This window comes from Antechinus flavipes, chromosome 2 (assembly GCF_016432865.1).
Source record: "Antechinus flavipes isolate AdamAnt ecotype Samford, QLD, Australia chromosome 2, AdamAnt_v2, whole genome shotgun sequence".
Taxonomy (NCBI): domain Eukaryota; kingdom Metazoa; phylum Chordata; class Mammalia; order Dasyuromorphia; family Dasyuridae; genus Antechinus; species Antechinus flavipes.
The window spans coordinates 135,366,791-135,393,491 of NC_067399.1; the positions used below are offsets into that span (position 1 = coordinate 135,366,791).

At 40.8% G+C, this 26,701-nt stretch overlaps 1 protein-coding gene across 9 annotated transcripts in view; it reads right to left on the reverse strand.

Annotated features, from left to right (window-relative positions):
• The window catches only part of ANK1 (ankyrin 1), a 190,909-nt gene that overhangs the window by 24,270 nt on the left and 139,938 nt on the right, over positions 1 to 26,701 (reverse strand). For 6 of the 9 annotated variants that reach the window (XM_051975584.1, XM_051975582.1, XM_051975583.1 and 3 more), the window contains 7 exons: positions 23,646 to 23,771; positions 23,378 to 23,497; positions 22,419 to 22,503; positions 22,048 to 22,122; positions 18,633 to 18,764; positions 16,953 to 17,099; positions 5,377 to 5,935 (listed from right to left, as the gene is read on the reverse strand). In XM_051975584.1, the coding sequence (XP_051831544.1) occupies positions 5,377 to 5,935; positions 16,953 to 17,099; positions 18,633 to 18,764; positions 22,048 to 22,122; positions 22,419 to 22,503; positions 23,378 to 23,497; positions 23,646 to 23,771 (1,244 nt within the window). Of the gene's footprint in view, positions 1 to 5,376; positions 5,936 to 9,652; positions 14,328 to 16,952; positions 17,100 to 18,632; positions 18,765 to 22,047; positions 22,123 to 22,418; positions 22,504 to 23,377; positions 23,498 to 23,645; positions 23,772 to 26,701 lie in introns of those variants that run through there. The other 3 variants (XM_051975589.1, XM_051975588.1, XM_051975590.1) reach the window with 2 other exon arrangements.

The following is a 26,701-nucleotide window of genomic DNA, read 5'->3' on the forward strand; positions in this document are numbered from 1 at the left end:
ACACTTTTCTCTCTCCCTCTCCCTCTCCCTCTCCCTCTCCCTCTCTCTTCCTCTTCCTCTCCCTCTCCCTCTCCCTCTCCCTCTCTCTTCCTCTCCTCTCCTCTCCTCTCCTCTCCTCCTCTCCTCTCCTCTCCTCCTCCTCTCCTCTCCTCTCTCCCCCCCTTCTCCTTCCCCCCTCCTCTTCCTCCTCCTCCTCCTCCTCCTTCTCCTCTCCTCTCCTCTCCTTCTTCTTCTTCTTCTTCTTCTTCTTCTTCTTCTTCTTCTCTTCTTCTTCTTCTTCTTCTCTCTTCTTCTTCTTCCTTCTTCTTCTTCTTCTTCTTCTTCTTCTTCTTCTTCTCTCTCTCTCTTTCTTTCTTTCCTCTCTCTCTCTCTCTCTCTCTCTCTCTCCTCTCTCTCTCTCTCTCTCTCTCCTCTCCTCTCTCTCTCTCTCTCTCTCTCTCTCTGTCTCTGTCTCTCTCTCCTCTCTTCTCTCCTCTCCTCTCCTTCTCTCTTCTCTCTCTCTCTCTCTTCTCTCCCTCTCCTCTCCTTCTCTCTCTCTCTTCTCTCTCTGTCTCTCTCTCTGTCTCTGTCTCTCTCTCTCTCTCTCTCTCTCTCTCTCTCTGTCTGTCTCTGTGTGTCTCTCTCTCTATTTCTCTCTTCTCTCTATTTCTCTCTCTCTCTCTCTTCTCTCTCTCTCTCTCTCTCTCTCTCTTCTCTCTCTCTCTGTCTCTTTCAGTCTCTCTCTTCTCTCTTTCTTAACTCAGGTCTTCCTGACTTCAGGGCTGGTGCTTTATCCACTGTGCAATCTAGCTGTCCCAACACTTTTCTCACTTTCCTGTGCATACCTTTTGGGAAGAAGGTAAGCCTTGTTCCCCAAATGGAGTCACAAAGAATGGACATTACTGAAATGACTGAACAACATGATGTATCCCACTCTTTGTGATTCCATTTGGGGAACAAGATTTATCTACTTCCCAAAATCTGGCCTCAGATTATTATTAGCTATGTGACCCTCAATGAGTAATTTAACCTGGATTACCTCCCTCCCTCAATTTTTTTTTTAAAGGGAATAATCCCTGTTCTCAAGAAGCTTATGTTCTACTGGATGAACAAGTGAATGTGTTGTTATTTGTCCTTGGGAGATGACAAGCAAGTGAATTGGAGAGCTGAATATGAGTGAATAAATGAATGAGGAAAACCAGAGTTGCAGCCTTGAACACCACAGGTTCCTGAATTGCCTCTTTTCCCGAACTGCCAAAGTGCACCTCTTTCCTAAGACTTACTGGCTGGCCACACACACAATAAGTGGCCTTCCATCTCAGCAATGGATACTCATTTATCCCATAGAAAAGTCATGTGTTAAGAGGCAAATGCCTTATCTAAAACATACAGTTGTGCTAGGCAAAGAACATTATAGTTGGAAGTCAAAGGACTTGGGTTTGAATGCCAACATTTACTAACAGAAGTGAGAACAATACCACTTCATAAATGCTTTTGACACATTATTTTATCAGACTAAAAGACAATTCTCTGAAAAGAATGACCAGTATATATGCAACAAAAGGCAGCTGATCATAAATCCAGACTCTTGCCATAAACTCAGGGACTTCAGAGAGTAGTCTGTTCTCATCATTCAGACAAGGGAGTTAAGGGCTAGAGAGGTCAAGTTTATTTGCCTAAAGTCAGTGTGGTTTGAACTGTTTCACTCATGCCTCACTCTATGAAACTCCATTTGGAATTTTCATAGTGAAAATCCTGGAATGGTTTCCTGTTTGCTTCTCTAGTTCATTTTGTGAAGGAGAAAACTGAAGCAAACAGAGCAAAGTGACATGTCCAAGACCACATGGCGAATAAGTATTTGAAGTTGAATTTGAATTCAGATCTTCCTGATTCCAGTCCTAGCATTTTAACCACCTCAGCAGGGATTTGAATCCAGTTCCCCAAATCCACCACTTTTCCCACCTTTTGGGAGGAAGATAAATCTTCCTCCTTTACACTCCTTTACACTCATCTCTGTTTCCCTTGTGAGGGTGGGAGCATTCCCATAGAAGAAGTGATGATGGTACCTTAAAGTGCTGGAGTTGAAGTCAGGATAAATCTTAGACACTACTGGCTTGTGACCCTGAGCAAGACACTTAACCTTTGTTTCAGTTTTTTTTTTTTTTATCTAAAATGGGAGTGATAATAGACCTCTTCTCAGAGTCATTGTGAATAGAAAGTGAAACAACTTACAGAGAGCACTTTGGAAACCTTAAAGCACTATACAAATGCTAATTATTATTATTATTATTTTGAGGAAGCTAGGTAAATTGTAGTACACTGAATACTAAACTTAGAGTCAAGAAGGCCTGAGTTCAAATGTAGCCTTAGACCTTGTGGGGGCAAGACATTTAATCCTGCTTGCCTCCATTTCCTCATCTGTAAAATGAACTGGAGAAAGAAATGGCAAACCATTTCCATTATCTTTGCGAAGAAAACCCCCAATGGGATCATGAAGAGGCAGAAATGACTAAACAATAAATTATCATTTCAGAGGCAAACTCGTTTCTTGGGTTAGTACTGAGTTCCCTGTTAACTGATTAGCAACAAGAACTAGTGAACTTGCTCTCATCTTTTCCTCTCCCATGCCTGTGTCTTCCTTGCTGATTTCTCTAAATCTTTCATTTCTTTCAAGTGATCTTTCAAATCGGTGTAACTCCCTCCCTCCTTCAACTTTTTGATAGCTTGCTGCCAGAAGTGAGTTTTCCATTGAACTGTTTGACCTCATTTGACCTAGTATGTGCCAAATGCTATTTTAGGTACTTGGGATAAAAAGACAAGAATGAAAAAAAAAAAATCCCCATTTTAAGGGAGATTACATTCTATTAGGGTGGGGGAAATAACATAAGGGGAGGAAGTCAGTATGTCATAGATACAAAATCCTTTTGGAGTATGGAGGGTACTAAACATCAGGAGCTTCAGGAAAGGATCTCTACTTGTGCCTGTAGGAGGCAGGCTAAACCTTCAAGGAAGCCAGGCATTGTTTTATTTTATTTTATTTTATGTTTGGAGGCAATTGGGGTTAAGTGGCTTGCCCAGGATCAAACAGTCAGTAAATGTCTGAGGTCAAATTTGAACTCAGGTCCTCCTGAACTCAGATCCTCCTGACTGCAGGCACACCATCCACTGAGCCATCTGGCTTCTCTGAAGCTAGAAGAGGCAGAGGTAATGAGAGAGTGCATTCCAGGTGGAGGGGGGCGGGGTGTGCAGCTTTAGGATTTTCAATCTGACAACTGGGTGAAGAGGGAATTAATAAGTGGAGGAGATAGGAGGAGGAGAATCAAAATAATAGGTTAGATGAGAGGTGATGAAATCCTGAAATAGGATGGTACCTAGAAGATGGCTGAGAAGGGGACAGATATGGTGGAATTAAAGACTTGGCATTGGGAGGAGGCAAGGGAAAGAGAAAGGTAGAGAAGGACTGTGAGGGGCAGCTAGATGGCACAGTGGATAGAGTGCCAGCCCTGAAGTCAGGAGGACTTGAGTTCAAATCTGACCTCAGATACTTAATGCTTTCCAGCTGTGTGACCCAGGACAAGTCATTTAACCCCAATTGCCTCAGGGGAAAAAATGAAAAAGAAAAGGACTTTGAGAATGGGATTTGGGTTGATTGGGAAAATGTCAATGCCCTTGATGTAGGTAGGAACATTGGTACAGGACTGGAAGGACTTGTTGAGTTTGAGATGCCTATGTTATCTGGGAGGAAACCACAGGATCAAACCATCATAGTGACAGAGTTGGAAGAGATCTCAGTGGTCACCTGGTCTAGCTCTCTGGTTTTATTACGTTAATAATAGCATCTACCTCCTAGTGAGGATTAACCAAGAATAATTGCAAAGAGGTTAGCCCAGAATACATAGTGATGATTATTATTATTTTTACAGCTGAGGAAACTGAGGCCCTGAGAAGCTAAAACTTTTCCAAGATCATCTAGGTGATAAGTATCAGAGCTGGGATTCTAAAAAAGGTCCTCTGCCTTTGAATCCAGCACTCTTTCTACCACACTATGAGGAAGAAAAGAAATAAGAATGGATGAACACACCTTATCATTAAAATTTCTTCATCTGTAAAATGAGCTGGAGAGGGAAATGCCAAACCATTCCAGTATTTTTGCCAAGAAATTTTCCAAATGGGATAAAAAAAAATTGGACTTGACTGAACAAGACAAAGGGCCAATGTATTAGGCTTTGTGTTAAAATTTTTACAAATGATTCTCTCATACTCTGGGAAGTAGGTGCTATGATTATCCCAATTTTCAGATGAGGAAACAGAGAAAAACAGAAGGTAAGTACCCAAGACCATGTAGCTAAGCTGTTTTCCTGACTCCAAACCCAGAGCTCTATCCACTAGGCCACCTAGCTGCCTCAAGATTCAATCATAATTGAGTCTATGAGATTGGAATTCATAAGAGAGATTAGGAATAGATATAGGGACCTGGGAGTCATCTGCATAGAAATAAGCATAAATTCCCCATGCACTTTTTTTCCTATATGGTTTTCTTTATTCAGCAGTTAAAAGATACAATTTTATAGTCCCTAATTTCTATTAATTCCAGTGGAAATTCAACAATCATAGAAACTGCAGATTCAAAGACCAAGGTGACTTAAGATAGGACAGAATTTACAGTTTTCATCATTTCCATAAAAATATCTTGAGGCAGAATTTATTACAACTAATTCCCTGATATTCAGTGGTTGCCAACAGAATTTTCCATGACTCGAGTTTCAGTATTCTCTAGGTTAAGTCCTTGTACCGCATTAAATTGACTTTTCTTTTTCAGTTATGTTAAGCAGTTTTCTCATTTTATCATTCCACCCTCTGTACTGATCACCTTATAATATAGTAATCTGGTTATTTTTCTCTCCCTGAATCCTTGATTGTAAGCTTTTTGGGGGGAGGGACATTTTGCTTATTACGTTTAACCTCCCAAAGCAACATGGCATTCTGCACATAGTCACTGAGAGTGTCTAACAAATTGAGTGGGTTTGACTTAATAAATCGGGGGGAGAGTTGGTAATAATAAGGATAATGATAACTAACACTTATACAGTGCCTCCCATGTGTGGGACATTGAACTAAGCCCCTCATTATGATTATCTCATTGGTTTTCAGAAGCACACTTGGAGGTAGGTTCTATTCTTATCCCCATTTTACAAATGAGAAAACAGAGGCAAAACTTAAGTGACTTGAGGCTGTGTTTGAACTCAGGACTTCCTAACGCCAACTTCTCCCACCACTGCTGCTCCTAACGGATAACAGAACCAAGAGCCTGGTTCCTGGTCTCATCTTTATCATCTGAAGTACCCGGACATGTCGGGCGTCTCGGGATGGGCAGGAAGCAGGGGAAACACCACTCACCTGTCTTGGCTCTTCTCCATTACTCGACTCACGGTGGGGGATTCTGTTATTCGGGCTTGTACTCTCTGCTGGCCTGAAAGAAGAGACACTTCACGCTCTGAATCCCGTCCCTGGCCGGCTGGCTCATCCTGCCTCTCACCACCTGGCAGCTTCTCTTCTGACCTCTGACCTTCCTCCTGGTCAAGCAAATCGATAAGGCCATTTGTGGCATCTGAATCCACTGTGTCGTCCTCCACGAGCTCCAGCGAGCCCAGCTGGTCGGGGCCCTGGGGGTCCTCCAGGAGGGGCCCCGGCAGCCTCCACTCTCCGGTGGCGTCAGAGTCCTCGGCCTTGCTACACTCCAGGGAGGAGTCTTCGGCGGTCACCAGGGAGGGGGTGAGGCCCGAGGACCACACCTGCATGTCCGACATTTCCATCAGGGCATCGTGCTCCGTGGGGGCCATGGGGATGGCGTCAATGATGGCCACCTCGGTCCAATACTGATCTACACGCAAGGGAGAGGGCAGCGTGTAGTGCAGGGAGGCCGGGGACAGCAGCTCATCCTGCAGCGAGGTGTAACCTGGATGGGCAGACAGAGGGGGACAGGCTCCAGAAGCGATTTTTTTTCACATTCACACTTACTCAGGCACACATCTGTACACCTGCAGAGACACAGATAGACACAGACAGACACAGACAGACAGACACACAGACACAGATGGACAGACACACACACACACACACACACACACACACACACAGAGACACCCTTGGGATGGGGGAGGAACCTCTCTGAGAATAAACCCATTCTCTGTCTCTTTCTCTCTATCTCTGTGTCTGTCTTTATCTAGTTCTATGTCTGTGTCTGTCTGTCTTGTCTGTCTGCCTTTCTGCCTGTGTCTGTCTTTGTTTCTTTTTGTCTCTATCTAGCTGTGTCTGTCTCTCTGTCTCATCTGTGTCTATCTCTGTATCTGTGTCTGTCTCTATCTGGCTCTGTGTCTCTGACTCTCTCTTGTTTGGGGCTATCTCTTTGTGTTTGTCTGTCTGTCTGTGTCTGTGTCTATATCTACGTCTGTTTCTTTCTCTCTTTGTCTCTGTCTGTCTCTATCTGGCTCTGTGTCTGTGTCTCTCTGTCTTGTCTGTGTCTGTTTCTCTGTCTTTATGTCTGTCTCTAGCTCTGTGTTTCTGTCTCAGTCTTGTCTGTGTCTATCTCTTTGTGTCTGTCTTTCAGTCTGTGTCTACCTCTCTGTGTCTGTCTCTATCTTTCTGCCTCTGTCTCTGTCTCTGTCTATTTTTCTGTCTCTCTCTCTCTGTCTCTCTTTCTGTCTTTGTGTGTCTTTCTCCTGTGTCTCTCTGTCTTGTCTGTGTCTGTCTCTGTTTCTGTCTCTATCTCTATGTCTCTCCCTCTCTCCAGATCAAAACAAGTGGACAAAGGACAGGTGTTATTCAGAACTTTTTTCATCCTTCACACAGATGCCAGGCTGAACTTCCTTTTGCACAGAACCTATATATCATTTCTCTGATAAAACTCTTCAGCGGGTGGCTACCCACTGAATAAAGTCCAAACTCCTTAGCCTGGCATTCGAGACTTTGTACAGTCTGGTGCTGGCTTAATTTATTAATTTTTCACATGCTCCTCTCTTCTCATGTCAAACTGGACAACCCACCCCACTCCTCTACCCTGTCATATTTCTATGTCTTTGTTCATAATACATTCTCTACATTTAGGAAGTCTTCATTTCCATCTTCCTCTGTTGAAATCCTACCCATCCTTTCAATTCTAACTCAGATACCTCCTCTAAGAGGGTTTCCCTTATTTCTGCTCAATAATGATCTTTCCTCATCCCACATTTTATGAAGTATGATGTAATAATAGAATCCTCTCATGGATGTTTTGTTTTATCATTATTTAGACATGGATTGTATCCCTCTACCAGACAGTGAATTCCTTGAGGGCAGAGACAATGTTTCACTTAATTTCTGTAACTTCCTTACCATCTCAGGGCATGGAATAAGTATTTCTACAGTGCCTCCTATATTTCAAAGACTATGCTAAGTGCTTTACAATTATTATCTCATTTGGCCCTCACAACAAATATTTTATTTTATTATCTTTATAAATATAATATCATCATCATCATCATCATCATAAACTACCTAACATTTATATATACTTAGTATGTGCCAGACACTGCTCTAAGCTTTACAAATATCTGATATGATTCTCACAACCTTGGGAGATAGAGGCTATTATCTCCCATTTTACAGTTGAGAAAAACCGAGTCAGCAGGTTAAGTGACTTGCACAGAGTCATACAGCTAATAAGTGTTTGAGGTTGGATTTGGACTCAAGTTTCCTGACTCCAGGTCCCAACCCACTTAACTCTCTATCAGTACTATAACAGGTACTAAAAAATGTCATAATATATAGGACTAGCATAGACAATGGAAATTGTTTAGCCCAAATACTCATTTTGCAGAAGAATAAGCAAAAACTCACAAAGTGGGGTGACTTGCTTGAAGTTATATGGATAATTAGCCAAGCTGGGGTTTGATTCTAGACTCTCTCACTCAAGGGATCTCAGACATCTTTCCACCACCTCAGTAAATGTTTGTTAAATTGAATGGAATAAAATCCTCTTATTACTGAGTCCTGAAAACCAGATGGGGAAATTGTATTCTCATGGGAAGGTAATTCAGATACCTAAGAGTTATACTTCCTAGTCAGTTGTAAGCCTTGGTTCTTAGGGACAGGGCAAAATTCATCCATTTATTCAACACACATTTACTATGTACCTACAATGTACTAGGTCCTGAGGACATACAAAGTAGCTACAGAGAAGTACAGATAGCTAATACAGAGTTCCTGCCCTCAAGGAGTTTATAATCTAGTAAAAGATAAAACAAGCAAAAAATAGATATCACATGCCCAATATTATTCATCAAGAACATGTCAAAAATTGTGATGTGTGGGCCAAAAAGAAAGTCACGTTGGGGAAATCTTATTCTATCCTTACTGGGAACTGTGGAAACCACTTTAAAGGTGAGATCAGCCTTCAAAGAGTTTACTTTGGAAATTCTGTAACCAAATCTCCTTAGACATGGTCCAAGAGGGATATGCACCTTTATCTCCAAAGCTGATCTAGTGAAAAGTGCTATATCAAAGAATTTAATTCTGGAGGGAACTTGGAGGTCATCTAGCCCAGCCCTTTATTTTACAGATGAGGTCCACAGGTCTGGAGGATTGACTTTTCTATGCTCACACAAGTAGGAAGTAGCAGAATCAGGATTCAAATCCAGCTTCAGGCCATTTGCCCTTTTCTAGTCCTACAGTTCTTTTCTATTCCTTACAATCTTTCAAAAATCACTTTTAGGCCCTCAGGAATCAAAACCAAGAGTTCTTCTGCAGGGTACTAACTTTATTTTGCTGACTTTCCTCCTGGTCCTAGGTCAGGCAATTCAGGAATTATTGTGATAAGGATTCTGGAGTCTGTGATATGTATGTAACACTCAGTTTGGGTTGGAGTCATCTATGGTTCTAGTAGGGGAAGCCTTAAAGGGAAGCTTTTCATTTGAATCAAGAGACATCTTTTCAGTAGATAATAGTGAGTTGTGGAGAATTTCTCCAAAGATAGTCACTACTCCAAAAACTCTGGGCAAAGTAAAAGTCATTTCCTAAAGAAAAATGAGAGCTGGAGGTACCAAGCAGTGCTAAGGTTCTCTTGGGTCACAATGTTGTTCTACCAGTGTTATCTTTCCCTGTTAGAATGTAAATTTCTTGCAAAATTTGGAAGACAAGGTTTTTGTAAGGGTGAATGTTGAAAATTATTTTTGCATGTATTTTGAAAATAAAAAGCTATTAATAATAAACAACTTTTTAAAAGATTGTAAACTCCTTGAAGGGAGAGACTGTTTTGCTTCTATTTGTATTCCCAGTTCCTGGCACAATGCTTGATACAGAAAATTCTTATGACTGTTCTATTATTTTTTTTTAACCTATCTAATCTGTTCTCTCTGTCTCTGTCTCTGCCTCTCTGTTTCTCTGTCTGTCTCTGTCTCTGTCTCTATCTCTCTCTCTCTGTCTGTCTGTCTCTCTCTCTCTCCCTTTTTCCCTCCCTCCCCCTCTGTCTCCCTCTTACCTATGAATACTATATATTCTTTATATCTATTTTTTAAAACCTGTAGATAACTTTTTTAAGATAGATATCTTACCTATGGATATCTATCCTTTATGTATGTGTGTGTGTGTGTGTGTGTGTGTGTGTGTGTGTATATATATATATATATATATATATATATATATATATATATGTTTACCTATGGATATCAATTTATTCTTTATATCTATCTTTTTTTTTTACATGTGAATATCTGGTGGTTGTTCTTTTTTTTTTTTTTTTTTTTTTAACCTACGGATATCTATCTATTCCTCCCTCCCCTTCATCTAGGGCAGTGTTTTTCAGCTCCACCCCCAGGGTCCCTTTTTCCCTCTCTCCATCCTGATAAGCCCTAAACCATTCATTCTAGTCCCAAGCTCCCAAAGATAGAACTAGATTAATGCTAATTAATTCCAACAACCCCCAAATCTATGGAGCTATTTAGACCATTCTGGTTTTGTTTTTGCTTTTTGGTATTTCTAAATGGACTGTCACTTCATTTGCATAGTCTATGTCTGGCTAGAACAAGAGCCTTTGCAAAATTATGGGTTGCCTGTTGGTGACCCTGAGTTTCAATAATGACTATGAAACTCATATAAATGGATACCAAATATATTTGGCATATATTATATAAGTGCCATTTGCACTGCATGTGTTATATACGAATTTAATGTGCACATAATATTGATTGTTCAGTATGTTTATCATAGATATGTACATGCTTGAGTACCTATATGTAAATGCGAGTATGGGGTGTAAAGATAATGTGTATTTGCAGTATATGTGTTATATGCATAGACACATAAAGTATTTATGGTATTTGTATGTATTTGCATTTGTGGTTATATATATTTGAGCATACACATATGGAATGTGCATGTATATAATGTAGGAACAGGCAGCCTGGGGAGTGAACGTTGCTCTTCATGTCACTGTCCCTAAACACTCATGTTTATTCCCACTTTCACATTTTTTAATGTAGTCCCCTTTTGACTAGGAACGTCCTTTCCTCTCCTTACTTATCTAAATCCCATCCATCCTCCAAGATTTGGATCGAGATATCACCTTCAGGAAGCCTCGTTAGATTTAGAGCTAGAAAGAACCTTAGAAATCATCTAGTTAAAATCTGTCACTTGGAGATTAAGAAATTGAGGACCAGACAAGGGTCACTTGTACAAAGTCATCCTGAATGTAACAGAGCTTGCATTGAACCCCAAATATTCTGATCTCAAATTCTCTACTCTATTACATTACACCATCCTTTTCTTTTCTCATCTCTTAATTCTTTTTTGTTTGTTTGCTTTTAGGCAACTAGGATTAAATGACTTGCTGAGAGTCACACAGCTAGTAAGTGTATGAGCTTCGGGTTATCCTGACTCTAGGACCAGTAATTCTATTCATTGTGCCACTTAGTTGCCCTTCATCTCATAATTCTTACAACCCTTGTCTGAATCACAGAATTTGGAGTTAGATCTTAGACTACATTATATATTCATACTTGATTGACTAATATTGTATATTATGCAGACGAAATTTAAATCCAGGTCCTCCTGATTTTATCTACTATGCCATGTTGCCTCTACTAAATGACAGAGGAAATTCCTGATTGGGTGTTGGTTGTACTAGATCACCCTGAGACTCTATGATTCTACAAATTGATGTTTGGTCAGAAACTGAAAACTGAAAAATTACCCTATGATTGGCAAATGCCCCCCCGCCCCCATACTTGGGAAGGACTTTTGTGTTGTCAAAGGAATAGGAATTCTCACTTGAAAACCTTGTTTCATACTTCACTGAAAACATGGAGGCCATTCTTCATGAGCTCCCTCTTTTTTCTTCCTTATATTGCAAATCATAAATGACTTTCCTTACTATTTCCTTCTTAGCCTTATCTTAGATGAGGAAGTATTCTTGTTCCTTAAGCAAGATAACTCCTTTACATGAACTTTTGGATCTATCCTTCCCATCTTCTCCAGCAGATCACCCCCTCCATCATATCCACTTTCTTTAACTTTCAGTCTCTATCTACTGATTCCTTTCTTCCTTCCTACAAACATTTCTTATCAAAAAGCCCTCATTTGATCAGTCCATCTCTTCTTGCCATCATCCCATATTTCTTCTTCCCTTCTCAGTTACTTGTTTTTGATTCATTTCAATTATATCCAATTCTTTGTGACCTGATTTGGGGTTTTCTTGGCAAAACTACTGGAGTGATTTGCCAATTCCCTTTCCAAATAATTTTATAGGTGAGGAAACTGATTAACTGACATGCCCAGGGTCACACAGCTAGCAAGTTCTGAGGCAAGATTTGAACTCATGAAGATACATCTTCCCACAACGTCATTTTGCTGCCTTTCTTCTCAGCTACACTCCTCGGTAAAAACTATTCATATAAGGTGCCTCTATTTCTCCTTCTCTTTCTCTCTTCTAAACCATCTGCAATCTGGCTTCTGACCCCATTCAACTGAAACTATTCCACTGATTTCAGTTGCCAGAGTTAATGACCTTTTCTCAATCCTCATCCTTCTGGATCTTTTTGCAGCCTCTGAGATGTCAATCACTTTGTGTTGGATACTTTTTCCTCTCTAGGTTTTTGTGACAGTCTTTTCTCTAATTCTCCTCTTACCTGTCTGACAACTCTTCAGCATCTTTTGCTGATCATGCCCACTAATAGTATGTCCTCCAAGGCTCTGTACCAAGCCCTCTTCTCGCCCTTTATACAATCTCATAAGCAATCATGGATTAATTTATCATCTCTCTACACATGAATCCCAGATTCTATATATTAAATCCTAATTTCTTTCTTGAGGTCCGGTCTCACATCATGGCCTATCTTTTGGATATTTTAGGTTGGGTATTTCATAGGCATCTCAAACTTGACAGATATAAAACAGAACTCATTATTTTTCTCCTCCCACTAAACTGACTCCTGCCCTCAATTTTCTTATTAATATTAAAATCAGCACCACTCTCCCAGTCATCCAGGCTTATAAACTTGATGTCAACCTCTACTTCTCACTTGGACTCACCCCATATATCTACTCCATGGCCAAGTCTTGTTGTTTTTATCTTTACAACATACCTGATTTACATCTCATTTTTCTCCATTCACCCAGCTGCCCTGCCTGGTACAGACCCTCATCATGTCACATTTGGACAATTATAATGTCCTTCTGCTTGGTCTCCCTGCCTGAATCTTTCTCCACACCATTCCATTTTCCACTCATTAGCCAACATGATTTTCTTAAGATGGTAGGGCTGACCGAGCCATAACCCTACTTATTAAACTCTAGTGGCTCCCCATTGGATCAAAAAGAAAATGCTCTTGTCATCTAAAGATCTTCCAAACTAGTCCCTTTCTAACTTTTCAATTTCCTTACCTTTCATTCCACGCACTCTATGATCCAGTTTTGTTGCTCTTCACACAAATTCCATGTCTTTGCATTGTCTCCCAATTCCATGTCTTTGCATTGTCTGTCGCCCGTGCCTGGAATGCTCTCCCTCCTCCCCTCCTGGCTTCCCTAGCTTCCTTCCAAACTGCTGAAATCGCACCTTAGGCAGGTTTTTCCCAGTATTATTGTTGCTAGTGCCACTATTTTTCATTTATACTGTGTGCTCAGAGTCATTTGCATGTTGTCTCCTGTTAGATTGTGAGTTTCTGGAGGGAAGAGACCTTATTTTTACCTTCCTTTGCACAGTGCCTGGCACATCATAGGTGCTTAATAAATGTTCATTAGGCTGAAGGACATGTTAACAATTTATCATTAAAACAAAGGAATGAATCTATCAAAGTATCCAATAGAACTGATACATATTTATATTATTTATTTGCTTATACGTCTGTGTTTGTGAAATCAATTTTGCTTTTATTTGGCAGGATAGGATGGTGAAGAAAGGGCTAATTCTTTGGAATTATTAAGTTTTTTCTTCATTTTCTTTGAGACATTATATATGAAATCCTCAATAGCTCTATAAGGCCTCTGTTTTGAATTATGCCCTTTGAATATATATGTTTTTTGTTAATTAAAAACAATTGTATGCATCTGAAAGGGGAACAAACTGCATTTTTCCTCAATGTCCCTTTTTCTCCTTCACATCCTATTGTATGGTAAGAAGAATCTATGTGGGAAGGAAGGCTGAGAAACCCTTCGTGGTTACTTAGGGTCTAAGATTCTCTGAGACTGGCAAAGGAAGACGGGACTAACTCACCATTATCATCCAGCACCACTTACGCCCCAGCCCAAATTCATGTTCAAGGCTTAGACACAGAATAGAGAGGCAGCCTGGCAAAGGCACAGAGGGAACAGATGCAAAGATTGCAGTTATCAATTAAACAGGGCAGGCCTGGCACCAGCACAAATAACCCACATGGTGATTCTCTTGTGGTTCCAAGGGCAAGCTTCCCTTTGGAAACTACCCGGCCTCAGGAGGAAGAGACTGGTGGAGACTGCTCAGTTCCAGCTCTCTTCCTCCTCCCCCGCTCCCAACCAGGCTTGGATCCTTCCCCTTCACTGAGGAGACCCAGACACGGAGGCTGCCTGCTTGAAGAGAAGAAGGGGCAGGGAGAACACAGAGGTTTTTTGGTGGTCGTTGTTTTTTTAATCTGGTTCTGATTGGACAATAAAGTCAAGGGCTCAGAGCAATGGATGGTATCTGGGTGGGAAAAGGGCAGCTGGGTGTTCATGTGGGAGCCTGTAGAGCGATGAGTCTGGCTTTGGTGAGGAACTGCTTTGGGCTATGTTCACATGTGGCTGGTGTCCAGTGCTCATAGGCTACCAAGGACTTCAGGGGGTCCCGGGCTCATATTTCTTGGAAACTGTGGGAACCAAACACGAGGTCAACCAGCTGTTTGTTTTTGTTTTTCCTTCTTTGGCTTGAAAAGGGACAGTAACACTGAGATGGGCATATGGATGATACGAGCTGTTCTCTGTTGAATACTAGGGCTGAGCCCCCTTAGGCATCTTCCTGCTTCCTAATTCATCTCTGTGCCTGAGAAGAGCATGAATGACTCCCGCATCAGCCCCTCTCGCTTGGTCTGTTGTTCCCAGTTCAATATTCGATTCTAAATTGTCTTACATACTTCTATAACTGAGTTTTGTGTACATGTATATACACGTATGTACATGTGTCTATAAATCTTATTTCTCCAACCAAATTTTGAGATTCCCCAAGGGAGGGTAACTTGCCTTAAATTTTTTCTGTATCCCTATAGAACAATCCTGGGCCCAATAAAACTTTGGTCAGCTTGAATCAACTGGAAAGTTTGTATGCAATAGAAACATTTTAAACAAGTACCAGGCCAGCTAGTAGGAAGGTAGTAGTTTGCTAACTTGATTAACTTGGATTTTCCCAACATTCCAGATTTCATTTCTGAGCTTCTGCCTCCAGTCACAAATTTCTCATTATGACTGAGGGGTCTGGTGGACTTAAATGCCTCCTGAGGTATTTGAGACAGGTTGTCCCTGGAAAGGGGCTTGTGGTCCCGCTGAAATTTAGCCTTCTCTAAGAGTTTATGCCACAGGAGACACATATGTACACACACGCGCGCGCGCGCGCACACACACACACTCACACATACACACACACTGGCAGGCACTCCACCATGAGACGGGGTGTTGGGAGGAGGGGGAGGATTAGGAGGTCTTCATGACATGCATCGGCTGGAGGCTGGTGGTGGTTCTGGTACACTTGGCGGAGGTGGAGACAGTGGAGACAGGTAGTGCAAAAGGATGAGCAAACTAGAGGTCAAGATGAGGTCAGAGGCAGAAGAGAAAGGTGACAGGAAGTGATCGACATAGGATGTGGCCCGCATCTGGCGGCACTAGATGGCATGTTTCAGGATACACAGAACACAGAAGAGAGAAAAGTGTGAGGGGCTCGGCATGCAGAGACTCCACTGGCTCGGGGCCCGGAGGGCTGCTCCAGCAGCGTTCCCTTCTCGGGGGGCCCAGATCCCCAGCCCTGCTCCCCAGGGACTCCATCCACCCCCACTGAGGGAGGGCACTATACCGATGCATTCCTCAGGCCTCCCTGCAGCCCCTGGAAGAGCCTTCTAACCAGGTAAATAATTAGAAATATCAACGCCAAGTTAGGCTTTCTAGGGTTGGATCTTAAGTCATGGGATTTAGAATTGGAAGAGATGTTTAAAATCCGGAGGGTTTCTCCTACTCGTCTTACATCAGACCTTACTGAGGTCCAGTGATCTGTTCAAGGTGGTCCAGTGTTGACACTGGAATTTGACCTTGAGTATTCTACTATATCAAGCTATTTCTTTTTTTCTTTTAAAGAATTAAAAGGCATGAATGTCAATCCAGAGGCTGTGACTTTGTGTGAAGTCCCAGAATTAGTTAATTATAGAATCATAGATTTAGAGTTGTCTTAGAGGCTATCTAATCCAACCCACTTATTTTTCCTATAGGGAAACTGAGGCCCCAAGAGATTACGTGGACTTGTCCAAGGTCACATAAATTGTGAATAGCAGAGCCAGAATTTCAACCCCAATTTTAATCCCAAACCAGTATTCTTTCCACTATACCATGTACTGGCTGAAGAGAGACTAGAATCAATTACACCAAGATGACATTGGGACTGGGCTCCTTACTCAATTACCCTTAGTTAAGGGTTGAGTCCAAGGCCAGTATATCTCCCACCCAATCTCTTTCTTTCTATTGGTTGCTACTTTTTCCGAGGACAAGGCAAGAATTCTCAGCTGCCTGGAAAAAACCCCTTGTATCCTCCATCAATAGGAGGAGCGAGCAGGAGACAGAGGCCAGTGTCTTCCTCTGGCTCCCTTTCCTTAGGCCAGGTGATTGGAGGGTCCATGACATGCTGAACCACATTAGAATGAGAGGAGGTGAGAGAAATGGGGGTTAGAAAAAGGAAGGAGGAAGAGCTAAGAGAAAGAGAGAAAGAGAGAGATTTGACTTTGAAAAATAAGTGAAGTACTAGTCTCACAGAGGCAATCACAAAAGGAAGGAATTAAAATTTGGCATCCACAACCAGCCAGGCAGCTTTTGCTAAGGGGATGATGCTCCAAAGCCATTCCCTCAGTAGAATTTAAATTATTCAGTGTTAGGGCTGGAAAGACCTCAAAAAAAAGCATCTAATCCAAAGCTCTGATTTTTATAAAGAGGTCAATTGAGACCGAGAGAACTGAGTAGCCCCCTCATAATAGCAGAGCAGGAACCAGATGCCAGGTCCAGTCCAAAGTGCTCTGTCTGGGCCACTGGAAAAAGGGACTTCATGTCTCTAGTTAGCCTCTCTCTCCTTCAGCCCTGCTCTTGCCCAGGCCTCCCTGTACAGCAAGTTTTACACTAGAGGAACTAATCCATCCTCCCTTTTGGAACACAAGGTTTCCAAGGAAGGAGGCCTGTTGGAACTGGGACATCCAACAGTAGCCCCGTATGGGCAGGGCCCAGGTGTGGTGGCCGGCAGAACTCACCATTCATCTGGGACGGTGATAAGGAGTAGTCCCGGTCTGCATACCGCCTGTCTGGTTTCAGGCTTCTACTCTGCCGGCCAGAGCCTTCTAACATGTTCACAATCTCACTCCGGTCAATGTTCCTCAGGGCCGTGTAAAGATTTTCCACTGTTAGAGGAGAGGAAAAGAAACAGGAATTATATGAAAGAACGCTCACTGGCAAAACACCCTTATATTTCGGCTAGCAGGAGGGACTGTTGGAGGCTTGACAATCATTCTGGGAGTGTTTGTGTAAGGCGTGGGGAGACATGGAAAAAGAAGAGGAGATGGCTTATTTTCTCAGAAGGTAGAAACACCCCCTGCCACAATCTGGAACAACTCTCTCTCCAGAGAGTAGCTTTTCACACTTTGGCAGAGTACAACCTCTCCCTCCCACCCCCCAACAACTGCTGCCTAACAGGATCTGGGAGAAGTGGGTAGATTTCATGGAACAGCTTTTCAATACTTAGTAGGCAAACCCCAAGGAAATAAGAAGATTCCCTTTGAAATCCTCTTCCCCAGGAAGCTGAGTGGAGATGGCAAGCATGAATGACCACATGCTCCATTCTGAATTTTTAAGGATGAATCAAGAGATCTCTCAATGAGGTACAACATGTGAGCTCCTCTCTCCCGGTGATTAAGGAGAGATGTTTATCCCATCCCTGGCTATTCTGGCAAGAGTACGATACAATTGGTTCTGAAGCTAAATTTCAAAGAGCTCAAATGTTTCATTTATGAATCTTGTATTCACTGAATATTTTGGTGCATTTTAAATTTTATATAAAAAAAGAGAGATTCTCCAATTCCTTGGCAGGATTCCCTGACAAATTATTTTGTCCTAATCACTGGGCAAAAAAATCTTGGTAACACTACCATTTTTTCCTTACCTACAAGATCTAATGACATCATATCCCAATCAAAACTTTTTAGTGTTTTCCCTTTCCCTACCAAGTAAAGTTATTTTGTCATTTAAGACCACCCAATCTCTGTGAAGCCTTATATCATCATTCCTCTCTCTTCTGTGTATTCCAGTATACAGCTTACAATTTCTTTCCTTTTGTGCCTTTGCCTAGCAGGCAGCCTTTGTTAAAAGAACAATGCTCCAAAACCCTTCTTTAGAGAAAATTTGAAATTAATTTAATGTTAGGACTGGAAGATCCTCAAAAAAAAAATCATCCAACTCAAAGCCCTGATTTTAAAAAGAGGTCAATTGAAACCTTATTTTTTGAATACCCTTCTTTCTCTTCCAGGTATATTAAATTCCTACCATTCCTTTAAATCTCAGCACCTATGATATTGCCCCTTGTTCTTCATCTTTTCTGATCTTCCTAGTTGGTAATGATTCCTGCTTCCCACCCCCATCTTAGATCTCACATAGTACATTTTGTGTATTTCTAATGCCCTTATCACACTTTTTAAAAATCGAATCATGTTTTTCTAAATTTATTAACTAACACAGAATCATTGAAAATAATGTTTACTGAATCTAAATGAAATTAAGATAGATATATATGTATGTCTCCAAAATTTCCTGAAAGACTTAACAAAGCAGATAGAACTTATGACAAGAACAGCCCAAATACAGCATAAGGATAATTTCTGCTTCGAAAACCTGGGGGAATCTTTGAAAAAGGAAGGTTTCCTTAGCCCAGGGATACTGACTCTTGGCATTTTTGCCTTCACGGATGACCCAGAGGTTCAACAGGGCTGAACTCTGCTCCAACAAGGAGTTGGGGTTCTCCACACGTATCCTGTTGATATCTTCCACGCCAAATTGCAACTCGCGAGCCAGTTCTGCAAAAGAAACCCCCAGATCATATGAGCAGAGGAAGAAGCTCCCACCAGCCCAGAGGGAACCTCACCCTTGTCAGGAAGCCAAAGAAAAGGGCTTCCCTTGGATTATATGATTTGAGACCACCTGGAAGAGACCTTGGAGTTCATTTAATCCAAACCCTTCCACTGGCAGATGAGGAAACCTAGTGAAGATTAAATATTTGTCCAAAGTTATACAAGGTATAGCTCTCATGCCAAATTCAGCATTCTGCCTCCTGCCATTACCCTGCCTCATGAGAGGAAGCCCCGAGATGGGGATTTACAGTGTCCACTCTCTTCTTAATCATGCAGTGTGTTATAAACATACAGATGGAAAGATACCTTAGAGATCATCTAATCCAACGCCCTCATTTTGTAGGAAACAAAAGAGGGACACCAAAAGAGAGAAAGGTAGGAGTATTGGTACAAGTGGAGAAAGCTCTAGGTTAGCTAGGAGGGCATGAAGATCTGGATTTGGGGACCAGATTTATGATCTGGCAAAGAACTCACTGCAGCTCTCCCATCCTTTATTCGTGAAATGGGAGGAATAATACTTGGACTCCCAATTTCACTGAGTTGTTCTGAAGATCAAATGGAATAAAGTACATAATATATATTAAAATTATATATATAATATAGAGATATACATATAAAGTATAATAATATGCTATGAAATATGTATATGTATGTAATGTAACATATATGATATATGCAATGTGCAATATACTCTATACTACATGAATAGATACACTGTATATGTGTTTGATACACTATATATGATATTGTAAAATGTAACATGTAATATGAGTATATTATAGACTATATATATAATATATGTAAATATGCTATGCTTCATATGTATATGTATAGCATATTACAGATGAGATATGTAGTATGTATATAATATGTTATATAGAATTTATATATGATTCCATATGTATTACATGTATATAATATTCTATATGTAATATATATAATAAATGATAAGCTATTGCTATATAATATGCTATGTGTATATATGTATATAATATACTATATAACATGTGCAAGTAATATATAGAAATATATATGTGTGTAATGTATTATATGTAATATATTACTTATCTGTGGTCTAAACCCATGATTTCATTGGTGTAGGGAACTTCCAGTGAGGGAAGCCCATTTACCTGTGCAGAACAATGCCTACTCTGCAATTTAGAGAGTCTAAAAGAATTGCTTAGGGCAATGAGAGATTAGATTACAGTGTCACACAATGTTAGAGATAGGACTTGAACATGGATCTTCCCAAATGTGAAATCATCTCTCTTCCATTATACCATTCTATGTCTCTCTAAAAAAAATGTAAGCAAGATATCTATATCTATATGTAAGCAAGACATATACCACACACATTCCACACATCACAATAATACATCATAACACATACATTACATATCTGTATCATATCATAAATCACAAACATATGTGTAATACACGGATCACATAACAAACATTTATTACACATGTGTACTATATTACTATGTGCTCTTTTTGCCCAAGATCACATAGACAGTAGCAGAGCCAGACTAGAACTTGAGTTCCCTAAGTCTCAGACCTTTTCACCAAGCCATTCTGCCTCTCAACTCATCTTGCCACATAGAATCTATTATCTCACACACATGAACACAAACGCTAACAAACAAATTCCAAAACCCAACCAACCTATAAACACTTACATAATGCTCTAAGTCTGTCTTTACATTTCCTCAGGGGAAAGATTTTATTTGCATCTAAAATGAAAACGTGAAGGTTCTAACTCTATTTGATTTTTATTTCTAGTTCTTAAAAGTGCTTTGAGAGAGAGAAGAGTTTTAAAGACATTTCAAGGATGAAGAAATTGGGGAAGAGAGAAAATGAAATTAAAGAAGGGGAAGAAAATAAAGAAAAGAATAAAAATGAAGATAGGATGAGGAAAAGAATATAAGAGATAAGGAGGGCACAAGGACAAGAGAGAAAGAAGATAGGATGGTGATTAAGAAAATAAAAAAGAATAAGAACACAAAAGAGAGCAAATGAAAAAGAAAAGAGAGGAAGAGATAGGAAAAGAGGGAAGAAGATGAAAGGAAAGAAACAGAGAAATAGAGGGAAAAAGAGAGAGTGAGAAATAAATGACAGATAAGTATGTAGGAAGAGAGGGGAGATGGGGGATAGAAAGGGAGAGAAGGAAGAGGCAAGGGAAAGGGAGAGAGGGAGATAAAGGAAAGGAGAAAGGAAGAGAGAGAGACTAAGAAAGAGTAGGAGAAGCAGTGCTGAATAAGACAGAGAATGGACAGCTTCTGAGTTTCCAAGCCACTGATCTTGCCTGAAGGTCCACTGCCTTTCAACAGGCTCTCCTAAAGCTTTCTTTGGGGATGACTGGATGAAAAGCTTCCCATCATATGAAGGATGAAGAAGTAAAACAGAAACAAGTCCCAATGTCCCAGTGGGAGAAAAACATCTTCTGGTCATTCACTTAATTGGATAAAAACTGGCCCCTCTCACAACAGATAACAGTTCTACATCTAGGAATCATAAATGAATCCTGGAGAATGCTCTGCCATTCAAGCCACCATTTCAAAAGAATAATCTGTAGTGACCGAAGCATCAAACTGCAGCTGAGGGTCCTGATTCAGGTTGACATTTGGTAAACCATTCCATGTCTCTGGATCTCAAATTCATTTGTAAGGACTATCTTTTCCCGCCCATCTCTAAGATCCCATGAAGAACTAATCACCAAACCAAGATAACTACCACTTTTTTTCCTCTTCCCTTTATATTCTTCTCTATTCTTTAATTCTCTCTCCTTTTCCCCTCCTCTAGGGATCTAAGTGGTGCAGTGGAGTTAGGAAGCCTCCCTATTCTTGAGATAAAGCTAGACTCAGACACTTACTAGCTGTGTCATCATGGACAAGTCACTTAACTCTGACTCAGTTTCTTATCTATAAAATGAGCTGAAGAAAGAAATGGCAAACTCCTCTAGTGTCTTTGCCAAGAAAACTCCAAATGGGGCCATGGAGAATTAGACATGATTGAAATGACTGAATAACAACAGAATTTCTCCCTCTAATTCTATCTCTCTGCTTCTTTACTTTCCCTTCTTCCCTCTTTCTAGAAAAAGGACACCATAAGGGTCCCTCAGGAAATACAATGTTTATAGTATACTATATGAACAACCAACCTATGAGGAACTGGACACAAACACATCACAGGAAGACTGAAATGGCAACAGTTTCTTTCTCCTACTTACCTGCCCAGCTGAGCCCGAGATGCTCTGATATAATAGCCATTTTCATATCTGCCCTATCTGTCCCACTGAGAGAACCTAGAGAGAAAGCAAGGGACATCATTCAGTAATGTCACTATTCAGTGCAGGTGGGCTATGTCTGAACAGTGACCAAGTGATGGCTAGCACTAGGCACAGGGCAAGAACATAATCAATAGATTTGCCAAGTCAGATAGTGCCAAGTTCAAACCAAGCTAAAATGGCGCACTGTGACAGGAATAGCAGCTTGCATGAATCTCCTTGAAGGGTCAAAGAAATAATCCAAATTAGCAGCCTTCTGGAATGCCAGTAGGGTCAGGGAGAGACACAGAACATCACCACACAGAAGCTTATACCAAGGGTTGTTTCACTGAGGAGGCTATATCTTTCTCTCAAGGCCAGAGGAGTTAAAGTCCTTCTCCTATCATCAGCTCCACTTCCCTGTAGAAAAAGAAGAAAAGGTGATACTAGGTATTGTTTTCTTTATCAGGGCTGACCAAGCCATCCCCTCTTCAAAAAATCTAAACCATTTCAGACTTAAAGAGACAATAGCAGCATCTTTAGTCTAACTTCTTTGTTTTCCTTTTCTTTTTTTGAGGCAATTGGGGTCCAGGACCTATGTGAGTTTGGGTTGAGGCTCTGACACACCAGGAGGAGACTGTGGTCCAGAAACTATGATCCTTCTCTCTCTGGGTCTGGCACCCATAAGAAGGAAAGTTATAAGAACCAAGGCCCTAGGAGGTAACAGAATTTTAAAAATGGATGTGTAGAGCAGGACTTCTTAAACTTTTCCCACTCATGACCCCTTTTCATTCAAGAAATTTTTGAGTATCCTGTGTATATGGGCTTAAACAATAGATATACAAATCAAATATTTACTGATAATAAATAATAATTTCACAACCTCCACATTCAGTTACAAGTTCCCAAATGGGGTCATGACCCACAGTTTAAGAAGCTGGGATATAGAGAACCCAGAAGGGTTCCCATTCCCAGTTTTATTATGTCCTTCCTATGGCTATGGCCAAGGTTGGTTGAATTTGTAAAAAGAGGCAGACTTTGTTCTCCCTGTCAGGTTGTAGTGAACTGTTCCTGAGAAGAGAGAAACATCTTATATATCTTTCAGAATTCAAGGACTGTTTTTCTATAGAGAAAGAGGATCAAGTCAAAAATTTAGAAGATAGGGGATTCTACCGGCTTCCTGCCCTTGACAAGGGCTGTCCCACTTCTGAGATGATTACTGGTCCCCTGGGCTTTCCCTGGAAGAAGCCTGACCGTAGAAAGGAGATCCTGGGAGTGGAGCAGCCTGGCTCACCTTGGTGCATGGGGGCATTGTAATGTTCAAGTGGCAGAGGATATGTTGAGAGTCCTCATATTTCATCGCTTTTCGCAGAAATGACAGAGATCCTCCTGCTTCTCGACTGCTATCCCTAACCTGAAGGGAATAACAGAGAAGATGGACTCAGGGCATTCCTGAAGAAAAGACTTTGGGATTCCATTTCAGTATTTGGCTGGCTCAGAGAGTTCTACATCCCCTTCCCCCTGTAGAGCCCCCAGCAGCAATCGCATGGACTCATCTGTACCTTCACAGCTATGGCAAGACGGTTTTCACGAAAAGACTGGAAGTGAAAGCTCCGCTGTTGAGCAGCTTTTTTGACAGGTACCAGGTTCCCAGAGAGCTCTGCAAAGAGGGGCATTCCTTCCAATACCTAGAGGAAGGGAGGATAAAAGGCAACAGAATGTGTCAGAAAGAATCTCCACATAGTTAACTTTATTTGATTGGATTGAATTCACCAAGGAGTCATTTGGGCATTCAATGTCTACTATGTGCATGGCAATTCAGTTACCGGGGATTCAGTTAAAAAATAAACCCAAAACAACAGTTCCTATTCTTAAAAAACTTATATTATGAGTTTTGGATACAGATATGTAAATATAATAATAATTATATATTATGATATCATATAATAATTATTATTTTTAAATAAGCCTGTGATTTCATCTCTACAGCATAGATTAGCATTTTTTGAGGAGTAATTTACAGTCTCAGAGTGAGACTGAGAAATTAAGTGGTTTACCCAGGGTCAGAAAGACAATATATTTCAGAAGCAGGATCTGAACCCTACGTAAGCTAACTACCCACTATACAATGCTGCCTCTGAAAATGCAGAATATTACATCTTTGGTGATGGTGGAGTCATGAGGGATTAAGACAGGCCCCCTGGCAAAGGGAACAATTGAATTGAGCTAGGAAGGAGAACTGAGGATTCCCAGAGATAGGCGTGAGGAGGGAGAAAATTCCAGGTGTGGGAAAGAGCAAATAAACTAGTCAGGAATGCAAAACATGTAGGAGGGGGATAGCATGAATCAGAGTGGAAAAAAGGCCAGAGCCAGATTGGGAAGGGGAATATGCTGGAGGATTTTTCAGTGGTCTTTCTATTTTCCAGAGGATTCTCTGTCTCTTAGAGCCTCTGAAACTTCTTGAGCTAGAGAGTGGCAGAGTCAGACCTGTGCTTTAGGTATATCAATTTGCAGCTGTTGAAAGATGGATTAGGTAGGGGAGAGGTCTGGAAGCAGGGAAAATAAATTAGGAAGTTACTGCAATACTCCAGGGGACAGGTGATGAAGCCCAGATCTGGATCATTCATTCCTTTTTTCCTCTGGGCTATTTTTTTATTTAGGGAAAGTTATTCCTGTTATCAACACAAAAAGGCAGGGCAAATCAGAGAGGAATCCTTAGGAATTTTTATATCCTTCATTGGAATAATTATCACCATAATATAACATTTTGCATTAATGGCATAGTATAGAAAACTGGATGTCTCCTTAATACTCCGTTTTAGTTGCTTCCTGGAGGATCTTGGAAGGGGGAGAGAATAAGTATGTAATAAGTAATTACATATGCTAAAAACTTTTTTCAAATATAATCTTATCTGATCCTCATAACATCCTTCTTAGGAAGGTGCTGCTATTATTATCCCCATTCTACAGCTCAAGTTAAGTGATTTGCCCAAAGTCCCACAGCTAATGAGAGTCTGTGTCTGAAATAGGAGTTCAGATCGTCTCGATTCCATGCTTGGCACTCCATTTACTGTGTCACCCAGATGCCCCCAGGTACCACTGAGGTAGGAATAAAGTTCAAAGTTGAGTAATGAGGCTAAGCAATACTAGATTAGTGAAATAAAGGGAAGGTAGAGCTTTCCTTAAGACTTCACTGATTTTTCTCTCAAGGTGGGCAAACATCTGGTTAAATCATAGGCTATTCAACTGGGGTTGGCAGACCTTTCCACCTTAAACTTTTCAAGGAAGTGCTAGAAAATGAGATCAAAGGCCTTTCTTTCCTCTCCCTCATCCTTCCCTTGAAGAACATCAAAACTTGGAGAAGGAGCAGGGAGGTCTTCACTGGCTTGAAAGTGATCAAACAAGAAGATGGGTTGGGTAAAGAAAATATGAAATTGAAGACCAGAGGTAGGGAGCTTTCTGTTCCTGGGATATCCTTGGTGCAAGAGAGTGCTTTCTCTTTCATTTTTTTAAAAGATCTCTAGAACCTGGGGCTAGATAGTTCTCCCATCCCATATTTTGTCCTTGCATCACTTCTTTTCAATTGGCTTTCAATCTTCAACTTTAGAAGTGATCTGATCCCTGGAAAAGTATAACTCTTTCCTGTGTACTTATTTTATTTGAGGGAATATTTGGTCAGAATGTTATTAGAGCTAAAGTTCCCCATGCAAAGAATTTATCCAATGAAATTGGCATGTTTGTTTTAGAGTTAATGTTACTCCTAAAGTAACCGATGTATATTTTCATCTTCCCTGCCAGTTTTCAAAGGAAAATCTATGTGTGTAAAGGATTTATTGGTCACAGTTGGCCAGGATACCCCATTGCCAAGGTTAAATTTCTCTAGTGCTAAAGATAGCTGGAGAATTTGAGAAACACATCTTGTTAACACATGGACTCTTCTTATATTTCAATCAAAGAAGTTAAATACTTCTCATGTAGAATAACAACAATTTCTGGTATTTGTAGAATGATTTCAATTTCTCAAAGGATTTTTTCACATCTTATATTATTCTATCCTCACAGTCCTTCAGTGAGATGAAGAGTGCAGATATTATTATACTCACTTCCTTGCTCAGCTAGAAAGTGGCAGAACTCAGGTTCCAATCCTGAGCTCTGGCTGTTAGTTACTTTCCTGTCAGCAGGTCCATAGCCAGTGGGTTCCACATTATGGATCACAAGGCTCTCTAATATCTCCGACTGTGCAACAAACTGCCTCAAATGGCAAAGACCAGAGGGACTAATAGGATTCAACCTCCTGGTCTGGGATCACCATTAATCCCAATGCTCACTCAGCCCTCTACTGCTTCTGCACCAGAGGAGAACTAAAGCTAGAAGAGGTAGAAGAGATCTAGAGGCTTTTTACCTCCAATCCTCTCATTTTATACAAACTGAGGTCCAGAGAAAAGTGATGGAACCCTGAGATGATCCAGGCCAGCTCCAAGGATCTTGTGATGAAGACAGCCATCTACACCCAGAGAGAGGCCTGTGGGAACTGAATGTGGACCACAACATAGTATTTTCATTCTTTTTGTTGTTGTTTGTTTGCATTTTATTTTCTTTCTCATGTTTCCTTTTTGAT